The following is a 25699-nucleotide window of genomic DNA, read 5'->3' as shown; positions in this document are numbered from 1 at the left end:
GGTCTGTTGATGGCACTATTACTGGGGATCTGTGGATGGCACTGTTATGGGGGATCTGTGAAGGACACTGTTATGGGGGGATCTGGGGATGGCACTGTTATGGGGGATCTGGGGATGACGCACTGTTATGGGGGGATCTGTGTATGACGCACTGTTATGGGGGATCTGTGGATGACGCACTGTTATGGGGGATCTGTGGATGACGCACTGTTATGGGGGGATCTGTGGATGACGCACTGTTATGGGGGGATCTGTGACGGACACTGTTATGCGGGGGATCTGTGGCCGACACTGTTACAGGGGGATCCGTGGCTGACACTGTTACAGGGGGGATCTGTGGCTGGCACTGTTACAGGGTGGATCTGTGGCTGGCACTGTTACAGGGGGGATCTGTGAATGGCACTGTTACAGGGGGGATCTGTGGATGCCACTGTTACAGGGGGGATCTGTGGATGGCACTGTTACAGGGGGGATCTGTGGATGGCACTGTTACAGGGGGGATCTGTGGATGGCACTGTTACAGGGGGGATCTGTGGATGGCACTGTTACAGGGGGGATCTGTGGGTGGCACTGTTACAGGGGGATCTGTGGGTGGCACTGTTATGGGGGATCTGTGGGTTGCACTGTTATATATGTGCCATCCACAGACCCCCCCAGCCCATGACAGTGCCATCCACAGACCCCCCACCCCTTAACTGTGCCATCCACAGACCCCCCACCCCTTAACTGTGCCATCCACAGATGTTCTCCATAAAACTGTCATCCACAGATCCCCCCCGCCGCTCCAGTGCTGCAGTATACAAATATAAAATGTCTCATTTAATTAAAAGTGATTAAACATGCCCCCTCACTCCTAATATTACCGTACATCCTAACAGCTTCTGTACAATGCAGGCAGGCAGGCCGGCCGGCCGTCACGTCACTCAATTGCCTGCGCCGCCTGCTTCATTCATAAATTAGGTGGCGCAGGCACGTGACATCAGGGAGTTACGCTGCCGCCTGCCCGGCCTGCCTGCCTGCATTCTACAGAAGCTGTTGGGTGGACGGTAATATTAAAAGGGGGGGGGGGCATGTTTAATCACTTTTAATTGAATGAGACATTTTATATTTGTATAGTGCAGCACTGGAGCGGCGGGGCCGGACTACAGTGACTGCACCGCCCCTCCGCAATTGCCGGCCCCCAGCTCCTCCTCCCAGTCCCTCCCCGCTCGCTCATACATCACATCCTGCGATGTAAAAATGTCAGCATTTGCCCCGTAAGATGCAGGGGCATTTTTCCCCCATTTTGGGGGGGGGGGAAATGCGTCTTAAGGGGCAAAAAAATATGGTAGTTACCACGAAGCGAGAGGAAATTAATTCAGATTAGTTTAGAATCAAATTTTTCCTAAACTTTGGACTAAATTCCACTTTGGATGCTTCGCTCCTCCTTCCCCCTCCCCCCATGCCAATCAGCTGTTTGAGAAGGCAACAAAGCTCCTGTAAGCACTGTGGCCTTCTCTGTGCTTACCAGTGAATGGGGCTGCGCGCGCTACTAAGCACAGCTGGTATACAACACACGGCACTGTCCTAGGTAAGCACGGAGAAGGCCATAGCGCTTGCAGGTCCTGGGTGTGGGACCCCCATTGATCAGATAGATCATCAGTATCAAAATCCCAGAAAATCCTTTTAATCAAGATAAGATAATACGCAGGTGTGAAAGTAGCCTAAGTTTAATGTTTATATCCTTTGTATCAGGCTATGAAAAATGTTATGGCTGTTTTAGCTTTTATGAAACTATATATCCTCAATGGTAACAACAATGCATAATGTATACCAGATATTTTTGCAAAGTGAGATGCAGTGTATTGGATAAACACATTTCCTATAACGTGAAAGCAACAAATGAATGAAACTTGCATATAGTATTTGATATCTGTTGCATATCAGATAACAGGAGAGCAGCCAGCGAACCATTAATGTTGCCAATCTCTATATTTACATCCTTCCTAATCTCTATTGTCCTGTGAGTATAGGATGTAAATATATATACACCTAACTTTAAATAGTGTCTGTCATCAGGATCATCCCTGTTAAACCCGGTATACCTTTGATACAACTTATTTAAACAATACCTTAATTATGGTTCTATGTGGCGCCGTTCCTAAGAAATGTATCTTTTTATTAATGTGCAGATGAAGTCATTTGAGCACTGAGGGGCTGGCCTCAATCATCAGATCACCATATTGTCACCACTCTGTAGCTCTGGCCACTGCCCCCTTACCCTTGATTGACAGGGCCAGAAATCTCACCTGGACATGTATTCTTGTGCCTGTTCCATTGTTCCAGGTATTGATGCATTCACAGAGGATCTGCTTCTATATCCTAAGCAGTGCAGATACCTACTGTGCATGCACTGATAATATCAGTGTAGAATACCAGGCAGCAGCTTGAGATGGAGGAGTTGAACAGATCCTCCCAGCAGCTCTGCTTGACTCCTCTGTCCAAAGCCACCGTCTCCACTTCTGGGTGTAAGCTGATGTCACTTGCACATGCACAGTAGGTATTTATGCTGCTTACGAAGCAGCAGATCCTCTGCACATACATCAATACCCAGAACAGCAGTACATACGCAGGACCAGGCAAGATATCTGGCCCCCCTTAAGAGTGGAGTGGCCAGAGCTGCAGGGTGGTGATAATATGTTACTTCAAGCCCCCAGGCCAGCCCCTTGTTGCTCAAATGACCTAATTTTCATATTAATAAAAAAGTACATGTCTTTGGAAAGGTACCACATAGTTACATAGTTACATACTTAATACAGTTGAAAAAAGACATAAGTCCATCAAGTTCAACCAAGGGATAAGTGGGGACGCGAATCCCAGAAGGAAGTGAGACTCAGATTTCTACACATTTTCATAAGCATTATTGTCATTTACTTTCAAGAGTTCATCAAAACCCTTTTTAAAACTGTCCACTGTTCCTGCTGTGACCACGTCCTGAGGAAGTCTATTCCACAGATTCAGAGTTCTTACAGTTTAGAAGTTTTGACGCTTCTGGAGACTGATCTTTTTCTTCTCCAGTCGGAGGCAGTGCCCCCTTGTCTTTTGAGGGCATTTGACATGGAACAGTTTTTCACCGTATTTTTAGTATGGCCCATTTATATAATTGTATAGGTCAATCATGTCCCCCCTTAGATATCTCTTCTCAAGACTAAATAAATGTAATTATTTTAACTAAGACCCTCCATGCCCCTTATCAGTTTAGTCGCCCTCCTCTGTACTTTTTCCAGCTGCAGAGCCTCCTTTCTATGGACTGGTGCCCAGAACTGAACTGCATATTCCAGATGAGGCCGCACCAACGCTTTGTAAAGTGGTAGTATTACATCCCTGCCCCGCGAGTCCATGTCTCGTTTAATGCATAACAATAGCCTGGTAGCCTTAGAAGCAGCTGATTGACATTGTATGCTTTATTTAATCTACCATGTACAAGGACACCCAAATCCTTCTCACATCACCTAGGACATATGAAGCACAGAGATTATTACTACCAAGATGCATAACTTTACATTTATCCACATTGAATCTCATTTGCCAAGTGGATGCCCAATCACTCAGTGTTCAAGTCAGCTTGTATTTTATGGACATCTTCCATAGACTGCACAGTACTACACAGCTTAGTGTCATCTTCAAAAATAGAAATGATGCTAATAACCACCTCAGCCCCCCTAGCTTAAACCCCCTTAATGACCAGACCACTTTTTACAATTCTGCACTACACAACTTTCACGGTTTATTGCTCGGTCACACAACTTACCACCCAAATTAATTTTACCTCCTTTTCTTCTCACAAATACAGCTTTCTTTTGGTGGTATTTGATTGCTGCTAAGATTTTTAGTTTTTCCGATATTAATCAAAATAGGCCTCAATTTTCTCAAAAAAGTGTATTTTTAACTTTCTCTGGTTAAATTGTTCAAATATAATTACATTTCTATACAAGTTTGTGTCAGAATTTATTGTGCTACATGTCTTTCATATATATGTCTTTGAAATAAGTGTATATTTATTGGTTTTCGCAAAAGTTATAGCATTTACAAACTATGGTACAAAAATGTGAATTTCCGCATTTTGAAGCAGCTCTGACTTTCTGAGCACCTGTCATGTTTCTTGAGGTGCTAGAATGCCAGGATAGTATAAATACCCCCCAAATGACCCCATTTTAGAAAGAAGACACCCCAAAGTATTCGCGGAGGGGCATGGTGAGTTCATGTATGATTTAATTTTTTTTCACAAGTTAGCGGAAAATGACACTTTCTGAGAAAAAAATTAAATAAATAAAGTTTCCATTTCTGCTAACTTATGGCAAAAAAAAAAAAATCTCCCACGGACTCACTATGCCCCTCAGTGAATACCTTCGGGTGTCTACTTTCCGAAATGGGGTCATTTGTGGGGTGTGTTTACTGTTCTGGCACTAATCAGTGACTGCGTTGGGGTGGGCGCTAACTACCTAACAAGTGGCTAACTAACTGGCGGTGATAAGGGACCCTTAGGCCCCATTCACACGTCCGCAATTCTGTTCCGCATTTTGCGGAACGTAATTGCGGACCCATTCATTTTTATGGGGACAGACTTTGTCCCGCTCGCATCCGGAAATTGCGGATCTGCACTTCCGGGTCCGCACTTCCATTCCGCAAAAATATAGAACATGTCCTATTCTTGTCCGCAATTACGGACAATAAAAGGCATTTTCTATATAGTTCTGGCAATGTGCGGATCCGCAAAATGAGGAAAGCACATTGCCGGTGTCTGTGTTTTGCGGATCAGTGGATCCGCAAAACACATACGGACGTCTGAATGGAGCCTTACAGGGGGGTGATCAATGACAGGGGGGTGATCAGGGAGTCTATATGGGGTGATCAGGGGTTAATAAGGGGTTAATAAGTGACGGGGGGGGTGTAGTGTAGTGTGGTGCTTGGTGCTACTTACAGAGCTGCCTGTGTTCTCTGGTGGTCGATCCAAGCAAAAGGGACCACCAGAGGACCAGGTAGCAGGTATATCAGACGCTGTTAACAAAACAGCATCTAATATACCTTTTTGGGTTAAGAAAATCGCATCTACAGCCTGCCAGCGAATGATCGCCGCTGGCAGGCTGTAGATCAACTTGCTTACCTCACGATCCTGTGAACGTGCGCTCCTGTGAGCGCGCGTTCACGGGAAATCTCGCGTCTCGCGAGATGACGCGTAGATGCGTCGACGAGGAATAACCCGGCCACCTGCAGGGCGCATCCCTGCTTTAGGCGGTCGGGAGGTGGTTAATACCATCCTTGATATCATTAATAAATAAATTACATAATAAAGTCCTCAGCACTGAACCTTGGGCTACACCATTCTGAATAGGAATCTTTGACCACAACTCTCTGGACACGGTCCTTCAGCCAGTTTTCAATCCAATTACAAACTATACTTTCCAAGCCTATAGACCTTACTTTACCTATTAAACGTCTATAAGGGACAGTATCAAAAGCCTTTGCAAAATCCAGAAACACTACATCCACAGCCGCCCCTCTGTCCTGGTTACTACTCGCCTCCTCATAAAAACAGGTTAATCTGACATCTTCTGTCCTTGGTAAACCAGTGGCGTAGGGATCGCCATAGCAACCATAGCAGTGGCTATGGGGCCCTACGCCACTGGGGGCCCGTCCGGACCGCATAATTTTTTTATTCTTTTTATTAACACACACAGGCACTGGCAGCCAGGCCCGACCGCCCGCCCAGTGTAGTGGGCGGAGCATGGGCGGTCCGCGGCTCGGGCCTGGCTGGGGGGAAGCCTTGTCAAGTCAGGACTCAGGACTGGAGCAGGCGGGCCCTGGGCGCACTGCCGCATGAGCAGAAGATGAGGTAGGCGGTGGAGGGGGCCGGAATGGGGGCGTGCACACGGGGAGTGCCTGGGAACACCCTAATCACACCCCTGTGCTCCGCCTCCTTCACTGCCAGCCGCCCCGCACTGGTGTCCGACCGCACAGCTGCTTCATCATGTCAGTGTGACATACTACATACTGCTGGATGCTGGTCTCATCTGTAGTGTAATCCATCCAGTCCAGACTCCACCCCCACTGCTCCGCTGTGCTCCGCCTCCTTGTCTCAGTCTCCCGGCGGCCGGCGTCGTAACGTCACTCACTCCGACGTCACGCGCCTGCTCCGCCTGCTTCTAAAGTGAATGACGTCACGTTACGCTGCCGCTGGCTGCCTATTTTGAATGTGAAGAGCGGGAGCCTGCCTGCCCGCCCGCGCCCAGTGTGCCTAACTGCCCATGCCCAGTAGGCCAGAAGTGAATGGATTCTGATCTTCTTTTGTGCACTGCCAGCAGTCTGCCACAGTAAAAATAAAAAGTCTGGAGTGGAGAGGAGTCCTGACTGTCCCCAGTAAGTTAGTGAAGTGTCAAGTGATAGATAAGGATTATTAGATAGTAGTATACATACTAGTACATACTTTGCACAAGTTTATTATTTACAACTTAAAGGGAACCGGTCACCCAAAAAATCGCTTATTAAGCTGTTAATACTATTAACAGCTTAATAAGCGATTTTTTTTGGTGACAGGATCCCTTTAAGTTGTAAATAATAAACTTGTGCAAAGTATGTACTAGTATGTAGTACCTTATAGTGCTGCATAGTAGTGTCCTATTGCACTTTTTCATCGTTTAGCCGCATCTAGCCTCCTTGAGAAATCAATGTTTTATTCAGCCGCTGCCCCGTGCTTCAAGTCAGGTTTGAAGTCAAGGGGGCAGCGGCCTAGGCGTCTCCAATCCTGCTCTCCCCGCCGCCTTTATTGACACGCCGGATCTCAGTGCCGGGACCGCGCTCCCAGCCCGCATGCGCAGTAAAGGGCTGCTGTAGCCTGTAGCGCGATCCCGGCTCCGGCTCGTACACTCAGCCGGCTTCAGTTTCTCTACAGTGCATGCGCCCGGCATCTTCTGTAACTGCGCTAGTATGTAAGGCTGGCGGGCGCATGCACAGTAGCGAAACTGAAGCCGGCTGAGTGTACGAGCCGGAGCCGGGATCGCGCTACAGCAGCCCTTTACTGCGCATGCGGGCTGGGAGCGCGGTCCCGGCACTGAGATCCGGCGTGTCAATAAAGGCGGCGGGGAGAGCAGGATTGGAGACGCCTAGGCCGCTGCCCCCTTGACTTCAAACCTGACTTGAAGCACGGGGCAGCGACTGAATAAAACATTGATTTCTCAAGGAGGCTAGATGCGGCTAAACGATGAAAAAGTGCAATAGGACACTACTATGCAGCACTATAAGGTACTATTAACAGCTTAATAAGTGATTTTTTTGTGACAGGTTCCCTTTAAGCTCACTTACATAAGAAACGCGGGGTCCGTCTTACAATAGTTGCCGGCCTCCACCCACCTGTTGGGGGTCAGTCACTGTCAGGGACACTGTTATGGGGGGGGGCCCATAATTTTTTTTTGCTATGGGGCCCATGCATTTCTAGCTACGCCCCTGTGGTAAACCCATGTTGGTTATCACTTATAATAGTATTTACAGTCACATACTCCTGTATAAAGTCCCTTAAGAGTCCTTCAAACATTTTTCCCATGACAGAAGTTAAACTGGTCTATAATTACCTATAGAGGACCTAGATCCTTTTTTGAATATGGGAACCACATTTGCCTTGCACCAATCACTTGGCACTGTACCATAACCTAGAGAATCTTTAAAAATTATAAACAGGGGCACTGCAACGACTGAATTGAGCTCTTTAAGCACTCTTGGGTGTAATCCATCTGGACCCAGAGCGTTGTTCAGATTGACCTTATACAGATGTAGCAGGGGTAACACACACACTCTTAACTCAAATTTCTTAACTCATGGCGTTATCTTGAAACAAAAGCCATTGAAAAGCAATTTAGTTGCATTTAGTTTAGATAACATGTCTCATAAAGCATGTGTGTTAACCCTGCTAAATCAGTATAACTTAGCTTGGACCATATCTACAGTTAGCCAAGTGAGTATATTACTGGATGTACTGACAGCCCCCGCACCACAGATATCAGCTTCTTTCTCTTCTTTTGTATATACAGAGCTAAAAAAAAAACATTTAGTAACTTTGCCTTTTACTTATCTTACAACCATAAATAAGGTATCGTTTGAATCAGCATGATCAACTCTACCAGATGGTATGTCTGATTTATTAGGATTGATCCTGCTGACAGATGCTCTTTAAAGGGGTTGTTAAGTTTTAGGAGGAATTAACAACCTTTGTGATCCATCTGCAATAAGGAACTGGTAGGTACTTACCTGACAGATCCCACGCAGCCGCACCACTTCTCTGACTGTTTACCCAGAAGCTGCTGTGATATGATGTTGACAACATGTGACTACTGCAGCCAATCACTAATCTCATTAAGTGCATCGCTGAGGCCATTGACTGCAGTAGTCACATGTTCTCGACCTGATGTCACCACTTCAGCTAGGTAAATAGAGTCTGCGCAATCTGTGAGGTAAGTACTTACCGTTTTTTTTATTGCAAGTGCTCTTTAATGGCAGATTACACTGTATAGCACACTGCTACTAAAGAAATGGGGCTGAAACTGTGTTTATTGGATCCTGCTGCCACACTAGAACTAAAATGGAGATTGTCGCTTTCAGATATTATATAGTGATAACTACTGGTTTACTCAATTAAGGGTACACATATTACTTAAGGGAAGTGTTGAGCGAATTTGTGATTTGCAAGTTCGGTGTTCGGGTTTGGGTTATCTAAGAATTCTGTAATGAATTCCATTACCACGGACCATAGCGGAATTCTATGGCCAGCATAGACTTCTATTATGATGGAATGCAATACGGAATGCCTCTTATAGGCTGTTATAGAATTACGTTATGGTCCGTGGTAACAAAATCCATTACAGAATTCTTAGATAACCCGAACACCGAACTTGCAAATTGCAAGTTTGCTCATCACTTATTTATGACATATCTTCAGGATACCACCATTTTCTTATTGGGAGCTATGTTGTGCCATGCTGCACCATCTGAACAGCCCCTAACAACACCTGTCAGCTGGTTGTAAAAGCTATCTTACAATTATTGGATGTTCTATAAGATCACCCATTATGAAGCTGATAGCATCTATTGAGCACCATTGAATTTAGGTGTGGATTTGATTTGTCATTATCGGGGCTACCTATTGTATCAAGCCCATTTCCTTGTAGTTTGTAAACTTGCAAGCATGGCTGACTCTCCTTATTTCTGTGTTGTAACTTATGATGTAGAGCTACAGAATATAAATTATTATTAGTATTATTAGCAACCATGTAGGAAGTATGAGTGTTTTACTAAAATGGCCACCATAACAAAGAATAGAAAATCCAAATATCTGTTTAAGAATAAAGAAAATAATTACCAAAAGTTTGCTCTAATTCCTAATATACGGTTATTTTTGAGTTTTGGGTGGAAATCTCTTTTAAGTTAAGTTTCTTAACAGGTGCTAATATTTTATTTTGCATTAATTTGAGTTCAAGGAAGAGATGTTCCAACTAGTGTTGAGTTAATGGAAGTGCACAAAATGGACTTTAATCCGAATTTCAGGGAAAATTCGATTAGCCGCGATACCGAATTTCCTTGTGCTTTGTGGTAACAAATCAATTTTCACTGAAATGGGGTAAAAAATCATATTTACCTCATTCATTTCAGTGTGAAGAGCCCACCGCCACCATATTCATTGAAGATCTCTAAAAATCTTGTGCACGGTGGCGTATGACATCAGAACACCGGCCTACGAGATTCAAGATTGCGGCGGCGGGCTCTTCGCGATCAAATGGATGAAGTAAGTAGAAATGAGCGAATTTTTCAAAAATTCTATTTGCCGGTTCACCGATCTGAATAAATTCGGTGTGAATAACGTTAAAAAACAGCTATTTCCTGGCTGCACAGAGCCTTTATAGTGGTGTAGAACAATGTGCCTTGCAATAACACGCATAGGGAGTCTGCTTTGGTAGTGAAATAATACTGTGAGTCAGTATAACATGCAGATGACAGACGTCACTCTTAGAATCAATGTTAGCGCCAAGAAGAAGTGCACTCCTTTTACATTGTCATCACCTGATTCCACATAGATGTCTACAGACCCTTTTCTATTAAACGTTTATACAAGTAGAGCCCCCCCCAACAGAGTGGAGTGGGTGTCAGCAGTAAGTTTGTGTTGACATCACTGATTATTTTGCCCTTCCTCTGATCTGTCAGAACAATAACCCCCAAAAAACGGATACTGTCTGTGAAGCATCTGCCTTCACTCGATCAGTATTTGGTCAGTAATCCATCAGTATTGCTAATACCAAAGAAAATAGGAGTGGATCCAAAACAGAGATGACATGTGAATGGAATAGTTGCATGTCTTCTGTGTTTTGTACCCACTCCTGCTTCTGGCTGCCAAATCACAAACCAAATTATTTATTTATTTTTTAACGGGGGGAGAAAAAACAAGTTTATTTAACAAACAGGATATTAACACACATAAAATACAACACAGAAGGGACAAAACTACAAGATTTAAAAGACAAACTGGAAAAACAAAGTGCTTTATCAACAAGAATGGATTGACGACCAGTGTCAGGGTGACCATGAGGGTAATGCATACGGATCAAGAAATGTATGGGGTTATGACTGATAACTAGAGGGCAGTCCAGCAAACAAGCCGACTCCAGCTCATTCTGTTACCAGCTGGGTTGCTGATAAGTGGATTCTAAATTGTCTGAAGGAATGCGAGTAAAGACATTGGAATAAATTGTCCACTTCCTCCAAAGTGACCTCGTCCTTTGATTTATGAATATCATTCTATAAAGTCTTGAAGTCCTCTGCGTGAATGGCATAAGAAATGTCCATGCAAGGTTCGACGGGCACAGAGAAAACAAGCTCTGTGGCCGACACTGATCCAGACATGTCATACCCGATCCACATCGCAGCTAGCCAAGTAAGGTCCTGGGAACTGATCGCCAACTTACCCAAACAACAGTCAAAGTTTCTTTGGAACCACATCCCTACGATAGCCGTGAGTGCCTCGGAGCCATTATACAGGAAGAACGGGAGGCAAGTAAATGTCTTTGGTAACACCTCCAATAGATTGTCCTCTGTGTACATCCCATAGAACCAAATTGTCCACACAATCAGGTCCTCTGTGCTTGCCTTGGTGAGTGGAGGCTTGGATGAAATCTGTATGAGTAGAGCCAATGGATCTCTGTCCTTTCCTTTGAGTCTAGGTAAACAGGAAAATTTGGCTTTTCGGTTCAGCTCTGAGCCCACTTCAATGGCAAGACCCTTCTGCTTCTCGGCAGCTACTGTATGTGGGCAGACAGGTGCTTGGAATACTCTTTCAGCCTGGTGTATGAGAAATTATACATCAGTGTCACGCTGTACAGAGTTAATTGTTTTTGAAGGAGCAAAGCAGCCTGTGATGGATCCAGAGTTTCCTTCAAGGGGGTGCACTGTGGTATTTTTCTGTTAGACGAGCTTCGCAATGCAGACCGTCGACGTGCAAAAGTCAAGCATCTGGGAGGCTACCTCGAGCTGTGAAAATGACTGCTCCTTCGTGCCGATGACCTACTTCTGGCGATTAACACCCCATTGGTTGGTGTTTGCATATCGTAGCGACTAGTTCACTGACTGGAAACAGCGATATTGAAAGACAAACATATCAAACTCTGCCACCATCTTTCTAGGCGCCACGTCTCCAGTCCCCTGACCAGCCAGATTTACCAGCATCTGTTCCAGGACATGAAGCAGTGGAATAACATTGTCCATCTAGTAGCCCTGGTGACTGACAAATAACGTGGCCTCCTCAAAGGACCTGAGCAAATGGCAGGTGTCATGCATGAGCTGCCACTGGTTGACATTTAAGTTACACAGGGGACTACTCCTGTCCGCTTGGATCATAAAGAAATCGTTTGTGGCCTTTCTCTGTTCTTACAGTCGGACCAACATATGGATGGTGGAATTTCCAATGGTTGGAAACGTTTCATATCAGCTTATGTTGGGGGATGCTGTTCTGCCGCTGCAGCTCAAGGAGTGTGTGCTTTGCGGTGAAGTTCATGCAAAGTTTCCTGGCCATTTTTAGGATTTTTGCCTCCGATCAGTCTCCATTCCGCTCTGGAGGCGGACACCAAAACGCTGCCTGCAGTATTTTGCTGTCTGCTTCAGGAAACAGAGCCAAATGGATCCATCCTGGCACACAATGTAAATCAATGGGGACGGATCCATTTTCTCTGACACAATCTGGCACAATAGAAAATGGATCCGTCTCCCATTGACTTTCAATGGAGTTCATGACGGATCAGTCTTGGCTATGTTACAGATAATACAAACGGATCCGTTAATGACGGATGCATGCTGTTGTATTATTGTAATGGATCCTTTTTTGCAGATCCATGACGGATCCGCCCAAAATGTGAGTGTGAAAGTAGCCTTAGTCGTTCTATACAGCAAAAGGAGGTATGCATTCACCCATACATTTTCAGAAAGAGAGCAAATGTCACATAAAGAATTTCACCACTAAGTCATTCCATACCGCAAAAAGAGGAGTTCATTCACCCATACATTTTCCGAAAAAAGCCAGTGTCACATAAAGAATTTCACCTCTAAGTAAGTCATTCCATACCACAAAAGGAGGTGTACATTCACCTATATATTTTCAGAAAAAAAGCCAGTGTCACATAAAGAATTTCACCGCAAAAAGGGCTTTACCACATATGGCTTGCATACACTACATGCCTCCAACATAATTCTTGGATCTCTACATGAAAATAATGTATTTGCTATAAATAGTGAGAGGGGAATTGCTGGAGACATTGACTTCACAAGAGATACAGAGCAGCGGAGTTCAGACACCTCTATTTGCTTCCTGCTGTTTACTGCTCCTGAATTAAAATAGGGTCAACCCGCTTCAGCTTCCCTTATGTGTATGCCTACGGAGTCCTTTTGTTATGGCTTTGCACAGGGAGCAAGATTGTTACGCACAATTCTGATGGAACTCCTGATCTTAAGAAACTGGACTTGGACTCCAAAGCAGAGGCTCTCCTGTCATATGTTGTGTGCTGTGGAGATCGAATGCAGGCGGAGCAGATAAAAACACATGAATGTTTTCAACTTAGTGAGGCTGCTTGATTTAATTGTGAATAGATGGTAAATGCAAAGTCTGCTGATGTGTTGTCATCATCGTTTTCATTATGTTTACTGTAGGACCCACGACGACATAATTCGGGCATACCATAAAAGGAGGTGTACAATCACCCATCAATTTTCCTGAAGACAAATTGGTTGCAATAAAAATTTGCACCAAAGAAAGGATAATGGAATTCGGTTCATACAGAAGAAAGTCTACTATCACCCATTGATTTTCCCAAAAATAGCCTGTTTCCCATAAACAAGTTCACCACTACGTAATTCGGTCCATACCGCGAAAAGTGCTTCACCACATATAACTGCACCGCTGAATGGCAATTAGGCCCAAATTTTTTTCTATTTTTACACAAAAGTCTTTTAAGCAGATAAGTGCAACGATGAAAGGCAAATATATTTGTATTTCGCCAATAATACATGGCAAACTGAGTTGTAAAATATCTCACTGCACCGCTGAATGGCAATTAGGCCCAATTATTTTTCTATTTTTACACAAATGGCTTTGCAACAGATAAGTGCAGCGATGAACGGCAAATATATTTAAATATCGCCACTATTACACGGCAAAATGGGCTGTAAAATATCTCACTGCACCGATGAGCGGCAAAGATATTTTTCCTTTTTCCACTAATACATGCAAAAAATGGCTTTAAAACAGATAACTGCACCGCTGAGCAGCAAATATATTTTACTTTTGCCACTAATACACGACAAAAAGGGCTGTAATTTTGACACTTCACCACACAACGGCTAATAAGCCCTTTTTTCCCACTAATACAAGCCAAAAAATGCTTTAAAACATATAACTGCACCGCACTAGGGCAAATAAAACGTAGTTATTTCCTTGTAATAACCGCTGTTAATGGCTGTATCAAACAGCACTTGCACCCCAATAACAAGAACGGTTTGATGGAATTACAGAGCTGTATAATGGCAATTTAGGTGCCTAGTCAGTGCTGCAAGGTCTAATAGGAATGTTCCTATTACCCAGGCACCTCCCTGAATGAACCCTGTTCAATAGAAATGCTGTGGATTGATTCCTCCCTATCCTTTTCCTACACCTTGAATAATCTTTCCCTGCACTTGTAAATAGTTTTTTTTTTGCACTATAAAGTTTTTTCTATCAATGTCCCTAGTGCCTGCAGACACGTTTCCCTCTGCACTAAGTACGCTGGTGAATGGCAAAATCTAAGATGGCTGCCGTATTTATAGGGCTGTGACATCACAGGGATGGCTGGCTGCTGATCGGCTGCATGCATGTCAGTATGGGTGATCCCGCCTTCCCAGAGTTCCCTTCTCCATGTCCTAACATGTCCTAACAAGTGCAGCAGCCATTTTAGGAAAAATGTTTTTCCACTTTGTCAGCTTCGATTCGCTCATCTCTAGAGGTAAGTATGAGTTTATTTTTTTATTTTTTATTATAGACTTAAATATTAACGACAGATGATGCGATTAGCAATGAACATGGCATCTGAGGGGTACAATGACGGGGAGCGACGCAATCGCCGTTCCCTGTCATTGCACCTACTATTTTCAAAGAAATGCACTTCATGACGAATTAATTCATCACAAATCCAATTTTTTTTGTAAAATTCATCGAAGCAACCAAATCGAATTTTAGAGAACTTCGCTCATAACTAGATACAACCGTAAGTAGTCAATTATTTGTAATAGATGAAGTCCTATGTAAAATTATCCATAATCCTGATATAGTAAGCCTTGAGGTATAAATTTTCTAATGTTGTGAGGCACTATTATTAAAATCTCTTTTCTACACTAATGTGTTAAAAACATTTACTCATTGTACTTATTATTCTATAATACTTTATTACAGGATCTTTGGTTCCTTATATTTGTAGTGACCACTGTATCCTGACTTTTACATGTTTGTGTATGATTTCGAACTTGTGTTAATTTGGTTTAAAATTACTATTACAATACTGTTTTGTAGACTCACACAGGGGAAAAAGAGAAAATTTGCCCTTACTGTGGCCAGAAGTTTGCAAGCAATGGGACACTTAGAGTTCACATACGAAGCCATACAGGTATGAAGTTTGAACATATGATAATTGATAAATATTCATATGAAGTAATATTTTTCTTTTATTGATTGACCACTTTAATAAGATTAAAGGTGTTCTCCAGGCTTTTAATATTGAAAGTCTATTCTCAGCATAGGTCATCATTATCAGATCGGTGGGGTCCAACACCCGGCACCCCCGCTGATCAGCTGTATGAGGATAAGGCACACGTGGTGTGCTCGTGCCATCTCAAATCTCTCTTCCTGCTATGTCTATGGTAAAGCAGCAGCAGGAAGGTAGAAGGGAGACGGCACGTGCACACTACGAGCACCATCTCCTCATACAGCTGATCGGTGGGGGTGGTGGGTATTGGACCCCCGCCGATCTTATATTGATGACCTATCCTGAGGATTGGTCATCAATATTAAAAGCCTGGAGAACCTCTCTAAAGTGGTTGTCTAGCCTAAGTGCCAACAACTGCTATGGTCGTAACCTGTGGCCAGTTACAACTGCCCGTAGTCCCACCATTCTAGCACCACTGTCCCATTCCTGGCCTCTTCCACTGCATGTCACTACCTAGCAGTGATCTGCTGTTCTAGCACATGTGAGGCCGTAGGGGCTATGGAACCAAGCCACTTCCAGTCCATCCAGAAGCAGCGAGGAACAGGACAGTGGCACAGGAATGGCAGGACCATGGACAGGTGAGTTTTTTTTATTGTCAATAAGTTACAACCATAGAGGTTGTTGGCTCTTAGGCAAGACAACCTCTTTAACCAATTTCAATAAACACTGATTCATGGTAATATATAGCATTATGTTATTCTTCACAGAAATAATATATAATGACTATAAAAAAAGTTTTTAAGTTTATCTTTGACATTTGCTAATCTTATTCCACACTTGGCCAACAAATTGAAACATAGTTTTCTTAAATTTAAAGAAGAAAAAATAAAGGTAATGTAGCTGATTTATTGTCATCTATAAATATGGAAAACATACCCCCTACCCTATAAGAGAACCCGATCTGGCAGCCATTTTATATTCTGTTTTTTGCCAGTGTAGGGAGAGGTTGCTGTGTGGAGCAGGGACAGACTGTTAGGGACACCAAACGCTATCTAATAGGGCCACAAAAGTCCTTTTAAGGACTGGTAAAGATGTGCTATCGATAGGTGTGACATACTGAGGGGTGTGGTATACTTATAATATACTTTCTAACATAGGAAGTATATTATAGAACATTTGTATTGTGCAGCAGTTACGTTATTGGAATAACTAATTGCAACTGGTGTGATATACCTGTTGCCCCCCAAAAAAAACTGATTGAGGGGTGTGAAATACCTATAATATACTTTCTAACATAGAAAATATATAGTGCATTTGTATTGTGCAGTTGTGTGCGGTTCTGCTGAGATACCGCAGCTAGATAGAGGGACAAACGCTATTGGAATAACTAATTGCAACTGGTGTGATATACCTGTTGCCCCCAAAAAAATGATTAAGGGGTGCGATATACCTGCTTCCACAAAATACTGATTAAGGGGTTTGATATACCTGTTTCCACAAAATACTGATTGAGAGATATGATACACAAGCTTCCACAAAATATTGATTGAGGGGTGTTATACATCGGCTTCCACAAAATTTTGATTGAGGCCTGCGATACACTGGCTTCCACCAAATATTGATTAAGGGGTTTGATATACTGGCTTCCAGAAAATACTCATTAAGGGGTTCTATATACCTGTTTCCACAAAATACTGATAGAGGGGATAGATATACTGACTTCCACCAAATATTGATGGAGGCCTGCAATAAACCTGCTTCAACCAAATATTGATTAAGGGGTTTGATATACCAGCTTGTAGCAATTACTCATTAACGGGTTCTATATACCTGTTTCCACAAAATACTGATAAAGGGGATTTATATACCAGCTTCCACCAAATATTGATTGAGGCATGCGATACACCAGTTTTCACCAAATTATGATTTAGGGGTTTGATTTACCGGCTTCTAGCAAATACTCATTAAGTGGTTCTATATACCTATTTTTTAACGTGTCAGCTGCTGACAATAGTGTTGCCATCTGTAGCCTGTGCTGTCGAGGCATAAGAAGGCACCTGGTCTCCCATCACCGAGACCAGTGGGAGCAACACCGTCAGAACCCACACTCCCGACGCTCAATGTCCTGCCTCTTCTCCTTCTCCTCTCTCCTCCCATTTGTCCTCCACTCCACCCTCCACTGTGCCGTCTTCACGTTCTTCTGGCAAAAGGCAGGCTTCCATGGCCCAAATGTTTGAATGTAAAATGTTGATGACGCCGGATAACCCTTTTGCCCAACAGCTGACCGCTGGCTTGTCGGAACTGCTAGCCCGCCAACTACTGCCATATAAACTGGTAGACTCGAAGGCCTTTAGAAAATTTGTGGCCATTGGCACACCGCAATGGAAGGTCCCTGGAAGGAAATATTTCTCCCAGAAGGGCATCCCAGAGCTATATGGCTACGTTCAGCGGCAAGTGAACGTATCTCTGGCACACAGTGCCTCATCTCAGGGACAGGACTCATCTCAGGTTAATTTGCATATGTATCAAATAGTTTTTTTTACACAATAAAAGCACACAGAGCTATGGTGACTGGATATTGCAGTTGTGCTAGCTGCCATCTAGCAACCCATGTCCTCAGCTCTATACACAAAATCCCCTTTAACGACCGATGTGGATGCTGGACTACTGGGTGTGCAGGCTTGAACTGTGTCCAGAGCTGGCACAATTTTCCATGGAACTCTTGGCTTGCCCCCCGCCGAGTGCACTGTTCGAAAGGACGTTCAGCGCAGCAGGGGGGATCATGACCGATAAGCGCACTCGCCTAGCTCATGACAATGTGGACTACCTCACATTTCTAAAAATAAATGAGGCATGGATCTCGGAGGAATTCAACACCTGTGACGACCACGTTTAATAAAATTTCCTCATGCCAGTCCATACATATCCACCACCATCCAGAACAAAGAATGGTCCCTGTTTTACGTAAATACAGTGGCATAAAATGCCTTTTCTGTAAAGTGAATGCCTACTGTTTGGGGCCTGTATTCCACTTGCCTGCAGTAAAAATGGTATCCAATGACCGTCTAATATACATCCAGCCACATACTCACTTGATCTTTTCTGTACGGTGAATGCCTAATTTTTGGGGCCTCGGGGGAATTCAACACCTGTGACGACCACGTGTTATTGAATTTCACCTATTATCATTTGGGGTTTATTCAAGAGGGGGGATTTCGTTAGCCATGTTTTTAATCCAATTTTATATTTTTTGTTCTTTTAACCCTTTAAGGACCAAGCCATTTTTCACCTTAAGGACCAGGCTATTTTTTGCAAATCTGACCAGTGTCAGTTTATGTGTGAATAACTTTAAAACGCTTTTACTTATCCAGGCCGTTCTGAGATCGTTTTTTCGTCACATATTGTACTTCATGACACTGGTAAAATGGAGTCAAAAAATTTCATTTTTTTAATGAAAAAATACAAAATTTACCAAAAATTTTGAAAAATTTGAAAATTTCCAAGTTTCAATTTCTCTACTTCTATAATACATAGTAATACCTACAAAAATAGTTATTACTTTACATTCCCCATATGTCTACTTAATGTTTGGATCATTTTGGGAATGACATTTTATTTTTTGGGGACGTTACAAGGCTTAGTAGTTTAGAAGCATTTTTCAGAGAATTTCCAAAACCCATTTTTTAAGGACCAGTTCAGGTCTGAAGTCACTTTGTGAGGCTTACATAATTGAAATCACCCAAAAAAAGACCCCATTTTGGAAACTACACCCCTCAAGGTATTCAAAACAGATTTTACAAACTTTGTTAACCATTTATGTGTTCCACAAGAGTTATTTGCAAATGGAGATGAAATTTCAGAATTTCAATTTTTTTGCAAATTTACCATTTTAATCCATTTTTTCCAGTAACAAAGCAAGGGTTAACAGCCAAACAAAACTCATTATTTATGGCCCTGATTCTGTAGTTTACAGAAACACCCCATATGTGGTCGTAAACTGCTGTACGGGCACATGGCAGGGCGCAGAAGGAAAGGAATGCCATACGTTTTTTGGAAGGCAGATTTTGCAGGACTGGTTTTTTTGACACCATGTCCCATTTGAAGCCCCCCTGATGCACCTCTAGAGTAGAAACTCCATAAAAGTGACCCCATCTAAGAAACTACACCCCTCAAGGTATTCAAAACTGATTTTACAAACGTTGTTAACCCTTTAGGTGTTCCACAAGAATTAATGGAAAATAGAGATTAAATTTCAAAATTTCACTTTTTCGGCAGATTTTCCATTTTAATATTTTTTTTCCAGTAACAAAGCAAGGGTTAACAGCCAAACAAAACTCTTTATTTATGGCCCTGATTCTGTAGTTTACAGAAACACCCCATATGTGGTGGTAAACTGCTGTACGGGCACACGGCAGGGCGCAGAAGGAAAGGAATGCCATACGGTTTTTGGAAGGCAGATTTTGCAGGACTGGTTTTTTTGACACCATGTCCCATTTAAAGCCACCCTGATGCACCCCTAGAGTAGAAACTCCATAAAAGTGACCCCATATAAGAAACTACACCCCTCAAGGTATTCAAAACTGATTTTACAAACATTGTTAACCCTTTAGGTGTTCCACAAGAATTAATGGAAAATAGAGATACAATTTCAAAATTTCACTTTATCTGCAGATTTTCCATTTTAATTTTTTTTTTCCAGTAACAAAGCAAGGGTTAACAGCCAAACAAAACTCTTTATTTATGTCCCTGATTCTGTAGTTTACAGAAACACCCCATATGTGGTGGTAAACTGCTGTACGGGCAAACGGCAGGGCACTGAAGGAAAGGTGCGCCATATGGTTTCTGGAAGGCAGATTTTGCTGGATTGTTTTTAGACACCATGTCCCATTTAAATCCCCCTGATGCACCCCTAGGTTAGAAACTCCAAAAAAGTGGCCCCATTTTGGAAACTACGGGATAAGGTGGCAGTTTTGTTGGTACTATTTTAGGGTACATATGATTTTTGGTTGCTCTATATTACACTTTTTGTGAGGCAAAGTAACAAAAAATAGAAAATCAGAAATTTTATCTCCATTTGCCATTAACTCTTGTGGAACACTTAAAGGGTTAACAAAGTTTGTAAAATCAGTTTTGAATACCTTGAGGGGTGTAGTTTCCAAAATGGGGTAATTGTTTGGAGTTTATACTCTAGGGGTACATCGGGGGGGGGGGGGTTCAAATGGGACATGGTGTCAAAAAACCAGTCCAGCAAAAACTGCCTTCCAAAAACCATATGGCGCTCCTTTCCTTCTGCGCCCTGCCGTGTGGCCATACAGCAGTTTACGACCACATATGGGGCATTTCTATAAACTAAAGAATCAGAGCAATAAATATTGAGTTTTGTTTGGCTGTTAACCTTTGCTTTGTTATGGGAAAAAATGGATTAAAATGGAAAATTTGCCAAAAAATAGCTGTTTTGGCACTGTTTTTATTTTTTTTTATTTACAACGTTCATCTGACAGGTTAGATCATGTTCTATTTTTATAGAGAAGGTTCTTACGGACGTGACGATACCTAATATGTATACTTTTTTATTTATTTAGGTTTTACACAATATCATTTTTGACACAAAAAAAAAACATGTTTTAGTGTCTCCATAGTCTGAGAGCCATAGTTTTTTCATTTTTTTGGTTATTGTCTCAGGTTGGGTATTATTTTTGCGGGATGAGATGACGGTTAGATTGGTACTATTTTGGGGTGCATATGACTTTTTGATCGCTTGCTATTACACTTTTTGTGATGTAAGGTAACAAAAAAATAGCTTTTTTGACACCGTTTTTATTTAATTTTTTTTACAGTGTTCACCTGAGGGGTTAGGTCATGTGGTATTTTTATAGATCAGGTTCGTACGGACATGGCAATATCTAATATGTCTACCTTTTTATAATTTATCAGGGTTTTACACAATAATTTCATTTTTTAAACAAAAAAAAATCATGTTTTAGTGTCTCCATAGTCTGAGACCCATAGTTTTTTTATTTTTTGGGCCATTGTCTCATGTAGGGGCTCATTTTTTGCGGATGAGGTGACGATTTGATTGGTACTTTTTTTGGCGTACATGCAACTTTTTTGATCACTTTTATTACCTTTTTTGGGAAGTAAAGTGGGCAAAATTTCAATTTCCTCAGTTTTTATTTTTTTATTTTTATGGCATTCACCGTGCGGGGAAAGTAACATAACCGTTTTATAGATCAGGTCGTTACGGACGCGGCGATACCTAATATGTGTAGTGTATTTTATATTTTTTATTTTTATTCAGTGATAAATGTGTTTTTTTTAAACTTTACTTTTTTCACTTTTTTTCACTTTTTTTTGACCCAGACCCACTTGGTTCTTGAAGATCCAGTGGGTCTGATGTCTTTATAATACAGACCCCCTGTTGCCATGGGAACCTTCCCTGTCTGCTCAGTACTGGTCAGAACTGCGCAGACGGGGAAGGGTAAGGAGGGGATCTGTCGGGGGGCTGTCTGGGGGCTCTCTCCCTCTCCCATCGGGGGGCTGCAAAGGCACAGCAGCCCCCCGATGAGAGAGGGAGGGAGCTTCCTGAGCTGTTAACCTTTTCCATACAGCGGTCCGTACGGACCGCTGTATGGAAAGGGTTAAACGGCTGACATCGCATCGCAGATGTCAGCCGTTTATACCAGGGTGCCAGCAATGTGCTGGCACCCTGGTATACCCACTAGACGCCAACGATTATTCAAGGGGAGGTGGGCGGGGGATCGCGATTCCGCCTGCTGCACCGCCCACCTCCCGCACCGCCTGCGACACCACCCGCCCACATAATATCATTCAGGGGTGCAGGGGGGGTGAAAAATCTTTATTTTGGACATACTAAAGTTTCTGATCCCCGCGGTCAGGGACCGCGGGGATCAGAAACTGCAGAAAACGCTACAAACCGCAGGTCTGAATTGACCTGCGGTTTGCAGCGATCGCCGATAGAGGGGGGGTCACAGGACCCCCCTCGGTATTGACCCAAGGTGCCTGGCTGTGTGTAACAGCCGGGATCTCAGCGCTGTCACCATGTCTGCAGACATGGTGACAGTTGAATGCCATGACGTGTATACTCATCATGGCGCGCTAAGTAGCAGTGCTCCATGACGAGTATACTCATCATAGGTCGGGAAGATTTTCACACTCTCTCCTTCTCTGATCGCTTCCCTGACAGGAATTGGGGCGATCAGAGAAGGAGAAGCACATAGTCCCTCCCTAACCCCCCCTTACCTGCCCCGATGCGCTGCGATTGGTCCCTCTGCAGTAATGGACCAATCACAGCGATCGCGGGCGGGTCAGAGCTCCGATACAGTTCCTGTCGGCTTCTCTGGTTGCCTAGTAACCCCAGCACGCCGGCTTCACTGAACCTTCAGCGCTTCGCTCCCTGCGCTGACAGAGAAAGCCGATCACGTACATGCACGTGGGGATGCGGTGAGGCACCACATTCCCCCACGTACATGTACGTGATGTTGCGTGAAGGGGTTAAACATATGTATTTGACATGTATTTGTAATGGCCTACAGTAAAATTGTTATCCAATAACCGTCTAATATACCTCCAGCCACATAATCACTTGAACTTTTCTGTCCGGTGAATGCCTAATGTTTGGGGCCTGTACTCCACTGGCCTGCAGTAAAATTGACATTCAATGACCGTCTAATATACCTCCAGCCACATAATCACTTGATCTTTTCTGTACGATGAATGCATATTTTTTGGGGCATATCATCTAACTGGCCAACAGTAAAATTGTTATATGGTGACCGCCTAATGTACCTCCAGCCACATAATCACTTGTTCTTTTCTGTACGGTGAATGCCTAATGTTTGGGCCCTGTACTCCACTGGCCTACAGTAAAATTGTTATCCAATGACCATCTAATATACCTCCAGCCACATAATTACTTGATCTTTTCTGTCCGGTGAATGCCTAATGTTTTGGGCCTGTACTCCACTGGCCTGCAGTAAAATTGTTATCCAATGACCGCCTAATATACCTCCAGCCACATAATCACTTGATCTTTTCTGTCCGGTAAATGCCTAATGTTTGGGGCATATAATCTAAATGGCCAACAGTAAAATTGATATCCATTGACCGTCTAATATACCTCCAGCCACATAATCACTTGATCTTTTCTGTACGATGAATGCATAATTTTTGGGGCATATAATCTAACTGGCCAACAGTAAAATTGTTATTCAGTGACCGAATAATGTACCTCGAGCCACATAATCACAATTTCTTTTATGTCAGGTGAATGCCTAATTTTTATATCCCGTACTCCCGTGGCCTGAAATAAAAATTTTCTAGGCTCCAGCAGGGTACATTTTTGAGAATTTCCCTTTAAGATGCATAAAAATGACCCATGATTAAAATACATATTTTTTGTGGGAATTTTTGTCATTGATCCCCCTCTAGTATGTCACTGTTCATGTTGTGGGACTATTTGTTCACTTCTAGTAAGTTTTTGGTGGCTGCAAATATGACCTGAAGGTTTTTCAGGTTCGCCTGCCATTAAAGTAAATGGGGCCCGCCGTGAACTTGCTGTTCGCGAACATTTGATCGCGTTCGCGAATCGTCCCGGACGATGTTCGTCCATCACTAGCAGGGAGGAGGAATAGATAAGCTGTGACCTCACCTATTGTCAATTGTCTGATCCTCCTCTATCTACATAGAGGTATTCCCATTCATTGTAATCCTTCTAGTGAGAACAGGCACAGGTCGGTACTACTGCCTGCGTCACGATCTACTGGAGCAGGCATCTATGGCTCAGCTCAAAGAATGCTATATAATTTTTGACAAGTAACAGCAGCACTCACCACATTGCAGTTCGACACTTAATTCTCCTTATTAAAAACAAGTGATCCTGGAAGCGGGTCACATACACAGCTAGGCAAGGTCCGTTTTGCGCAAAACAGCCATCATCTCGATTGATTGTAATCCTACCTGATCTCCACAGTGAGGAAAGTGGCAGTCTATTATGAGGCTCTATTATAGAGTGGCAGTCACTCACTACTTTACTGTACTGAGCACAGTGTAATGAAGTGAACCCCCCTCCCTGCCATGCAGTTTGGCATCTGGAAGCAACCAATCCTATTAACATTCTAGGAGGCCATTTTAAATTATTCCCAGAGAACCCCCTTAAATCACCATCCATGCAATTGGCTTGTTGAAAAATGAAGTGTAAAATTAAGTTATTCATTTTTATTGATTTCTAATTTGTTATACAAGGCCAGCACATTTTATAGTGCTGTACAAAGATCAATCACATCAGATCCACTCCCAGGTCAAACACACACACATTAGTACTACCACAAATTTAATCGAAAACCAAATACCCATGGAGGACATCTATCATTTGTGGTCAGTTTTAAGTCCGTATTTGCTTTGTGTGTCTGCACCAAATTTATGAAATGGTGCACCTTAGTAGTATATTTGGCGTGAGTGCAATGGGGTTTACACCTATATTTCTAAAAGTATACCAGGGGATTGCCTGATGTAGGTTGTGACTTTTTTGTGACTTTTTGCTACAAATTTGCCTAGTGTAATCTCACTTTTGTCCTTTAGGGCTCATGCACACGGCCATTACTCTGCCATTTCTGTGCATTGGGGACCACAATTTGAGGTCCCAATGCACAGGCAACATCCGTGCGGGCATCAACTTGAAAGGGTCCGTGATCCTTCCATACCACAAAAAAAATAGAACATGAACATAGAACATTTTTTTTGCAGTGCGGAGGCACGGAGAGAAACCCCATGGAAATACCCTGTAGTTCCTCAGTGTGCCTCCGTAATGTTGCAAGACACAATAGGGGCATGGCCGGGGAGAGCATGAATCCTTAAATATAGCCCTTGTGCATGAGCCCCTAAACACAGACCACTTTGAAAAGTGTTGAGGATCATCAAATGTAGCAAAATTTCACACAAAAAAATTGTATCACATGCTACATTTTTAAGCCAAAAACTAACATATCTGATTTGATAAATGTCCTCCTTTGTGTCTTTGTATGTAGTTGGCCCTCTATTTGTGGCTAGAACAGCCTCTACTCTTCTGTCTGGGGAAATTTTTCCGTTTAGCTGACAGAGCATTTGTGATGTGGGACACTGATGTTGTAGGAGAAGGTATATGTCACAATCAGTGTTCTAATTCTTCTCATGTGTATGGGGTTGAGGTCAGAGCTCTGTGCAGCCACTCAAGTTTCTACATACCATAGTCATCAAACTATTGGGGACATTTATCAAATTAGATATGTCCGGTTTTTTGGCTTAAAAATGTTGCATGTGATGCTGATTGTGGTGTTTTCTGCAACATTTGGTCAAATTTTGCGACATGGTGTTCCTTGCCACTTTTCAAAGTGGTCTGTGCTTAAAGGGATTGTGCAGCTAGTTCATATGTCTGACCTATCCTCAGGATAGGTCATTAATATCTGATC

General features: G+C 42.9%; 1 protein-coding gene across 7 annotated transcripts in view; it reads left to right on the top strand.

Annotated features, from left to right (window-relative positions):
• PRDM5 (PR/SET domain 5) overlaps positions 1–25699 on the top strand; it is a 284272-nt gene that overhangs the window by 168801 nt on the left and 89772 nt on the right. For all 7 annotated transcript variants that reach the window (XM_040418393.1, XM_040418396.1, XM_040418395.1 and 4 more), the window contains one exon: positions 15104–15197. In XM_040418393.1, the coding sequence (XP_040274327.1) occupies positions 15104–15197 (94 nt within the window). The remainder of the gene's footprint in view (positions 1–15103; positions 15198–25699) is intronic.

This window comes from Bufo bufo, chromosome 2, assembly GCF_905171765.1.
Source record: "Bufo bufo chromosome 2, aBufBuf1.1, whole genome shotgun sequence".
Lineage (NCBI taxonomy): Eukaryota > Metazoa > Chordata > Amphibia > Anura > Bufonidae > Bufo > Bufo bufo.
Note: the sequence above shows the minus strand (reverse complement) of the source record. Positions and strands in the feature narration are given on the sequence as shown.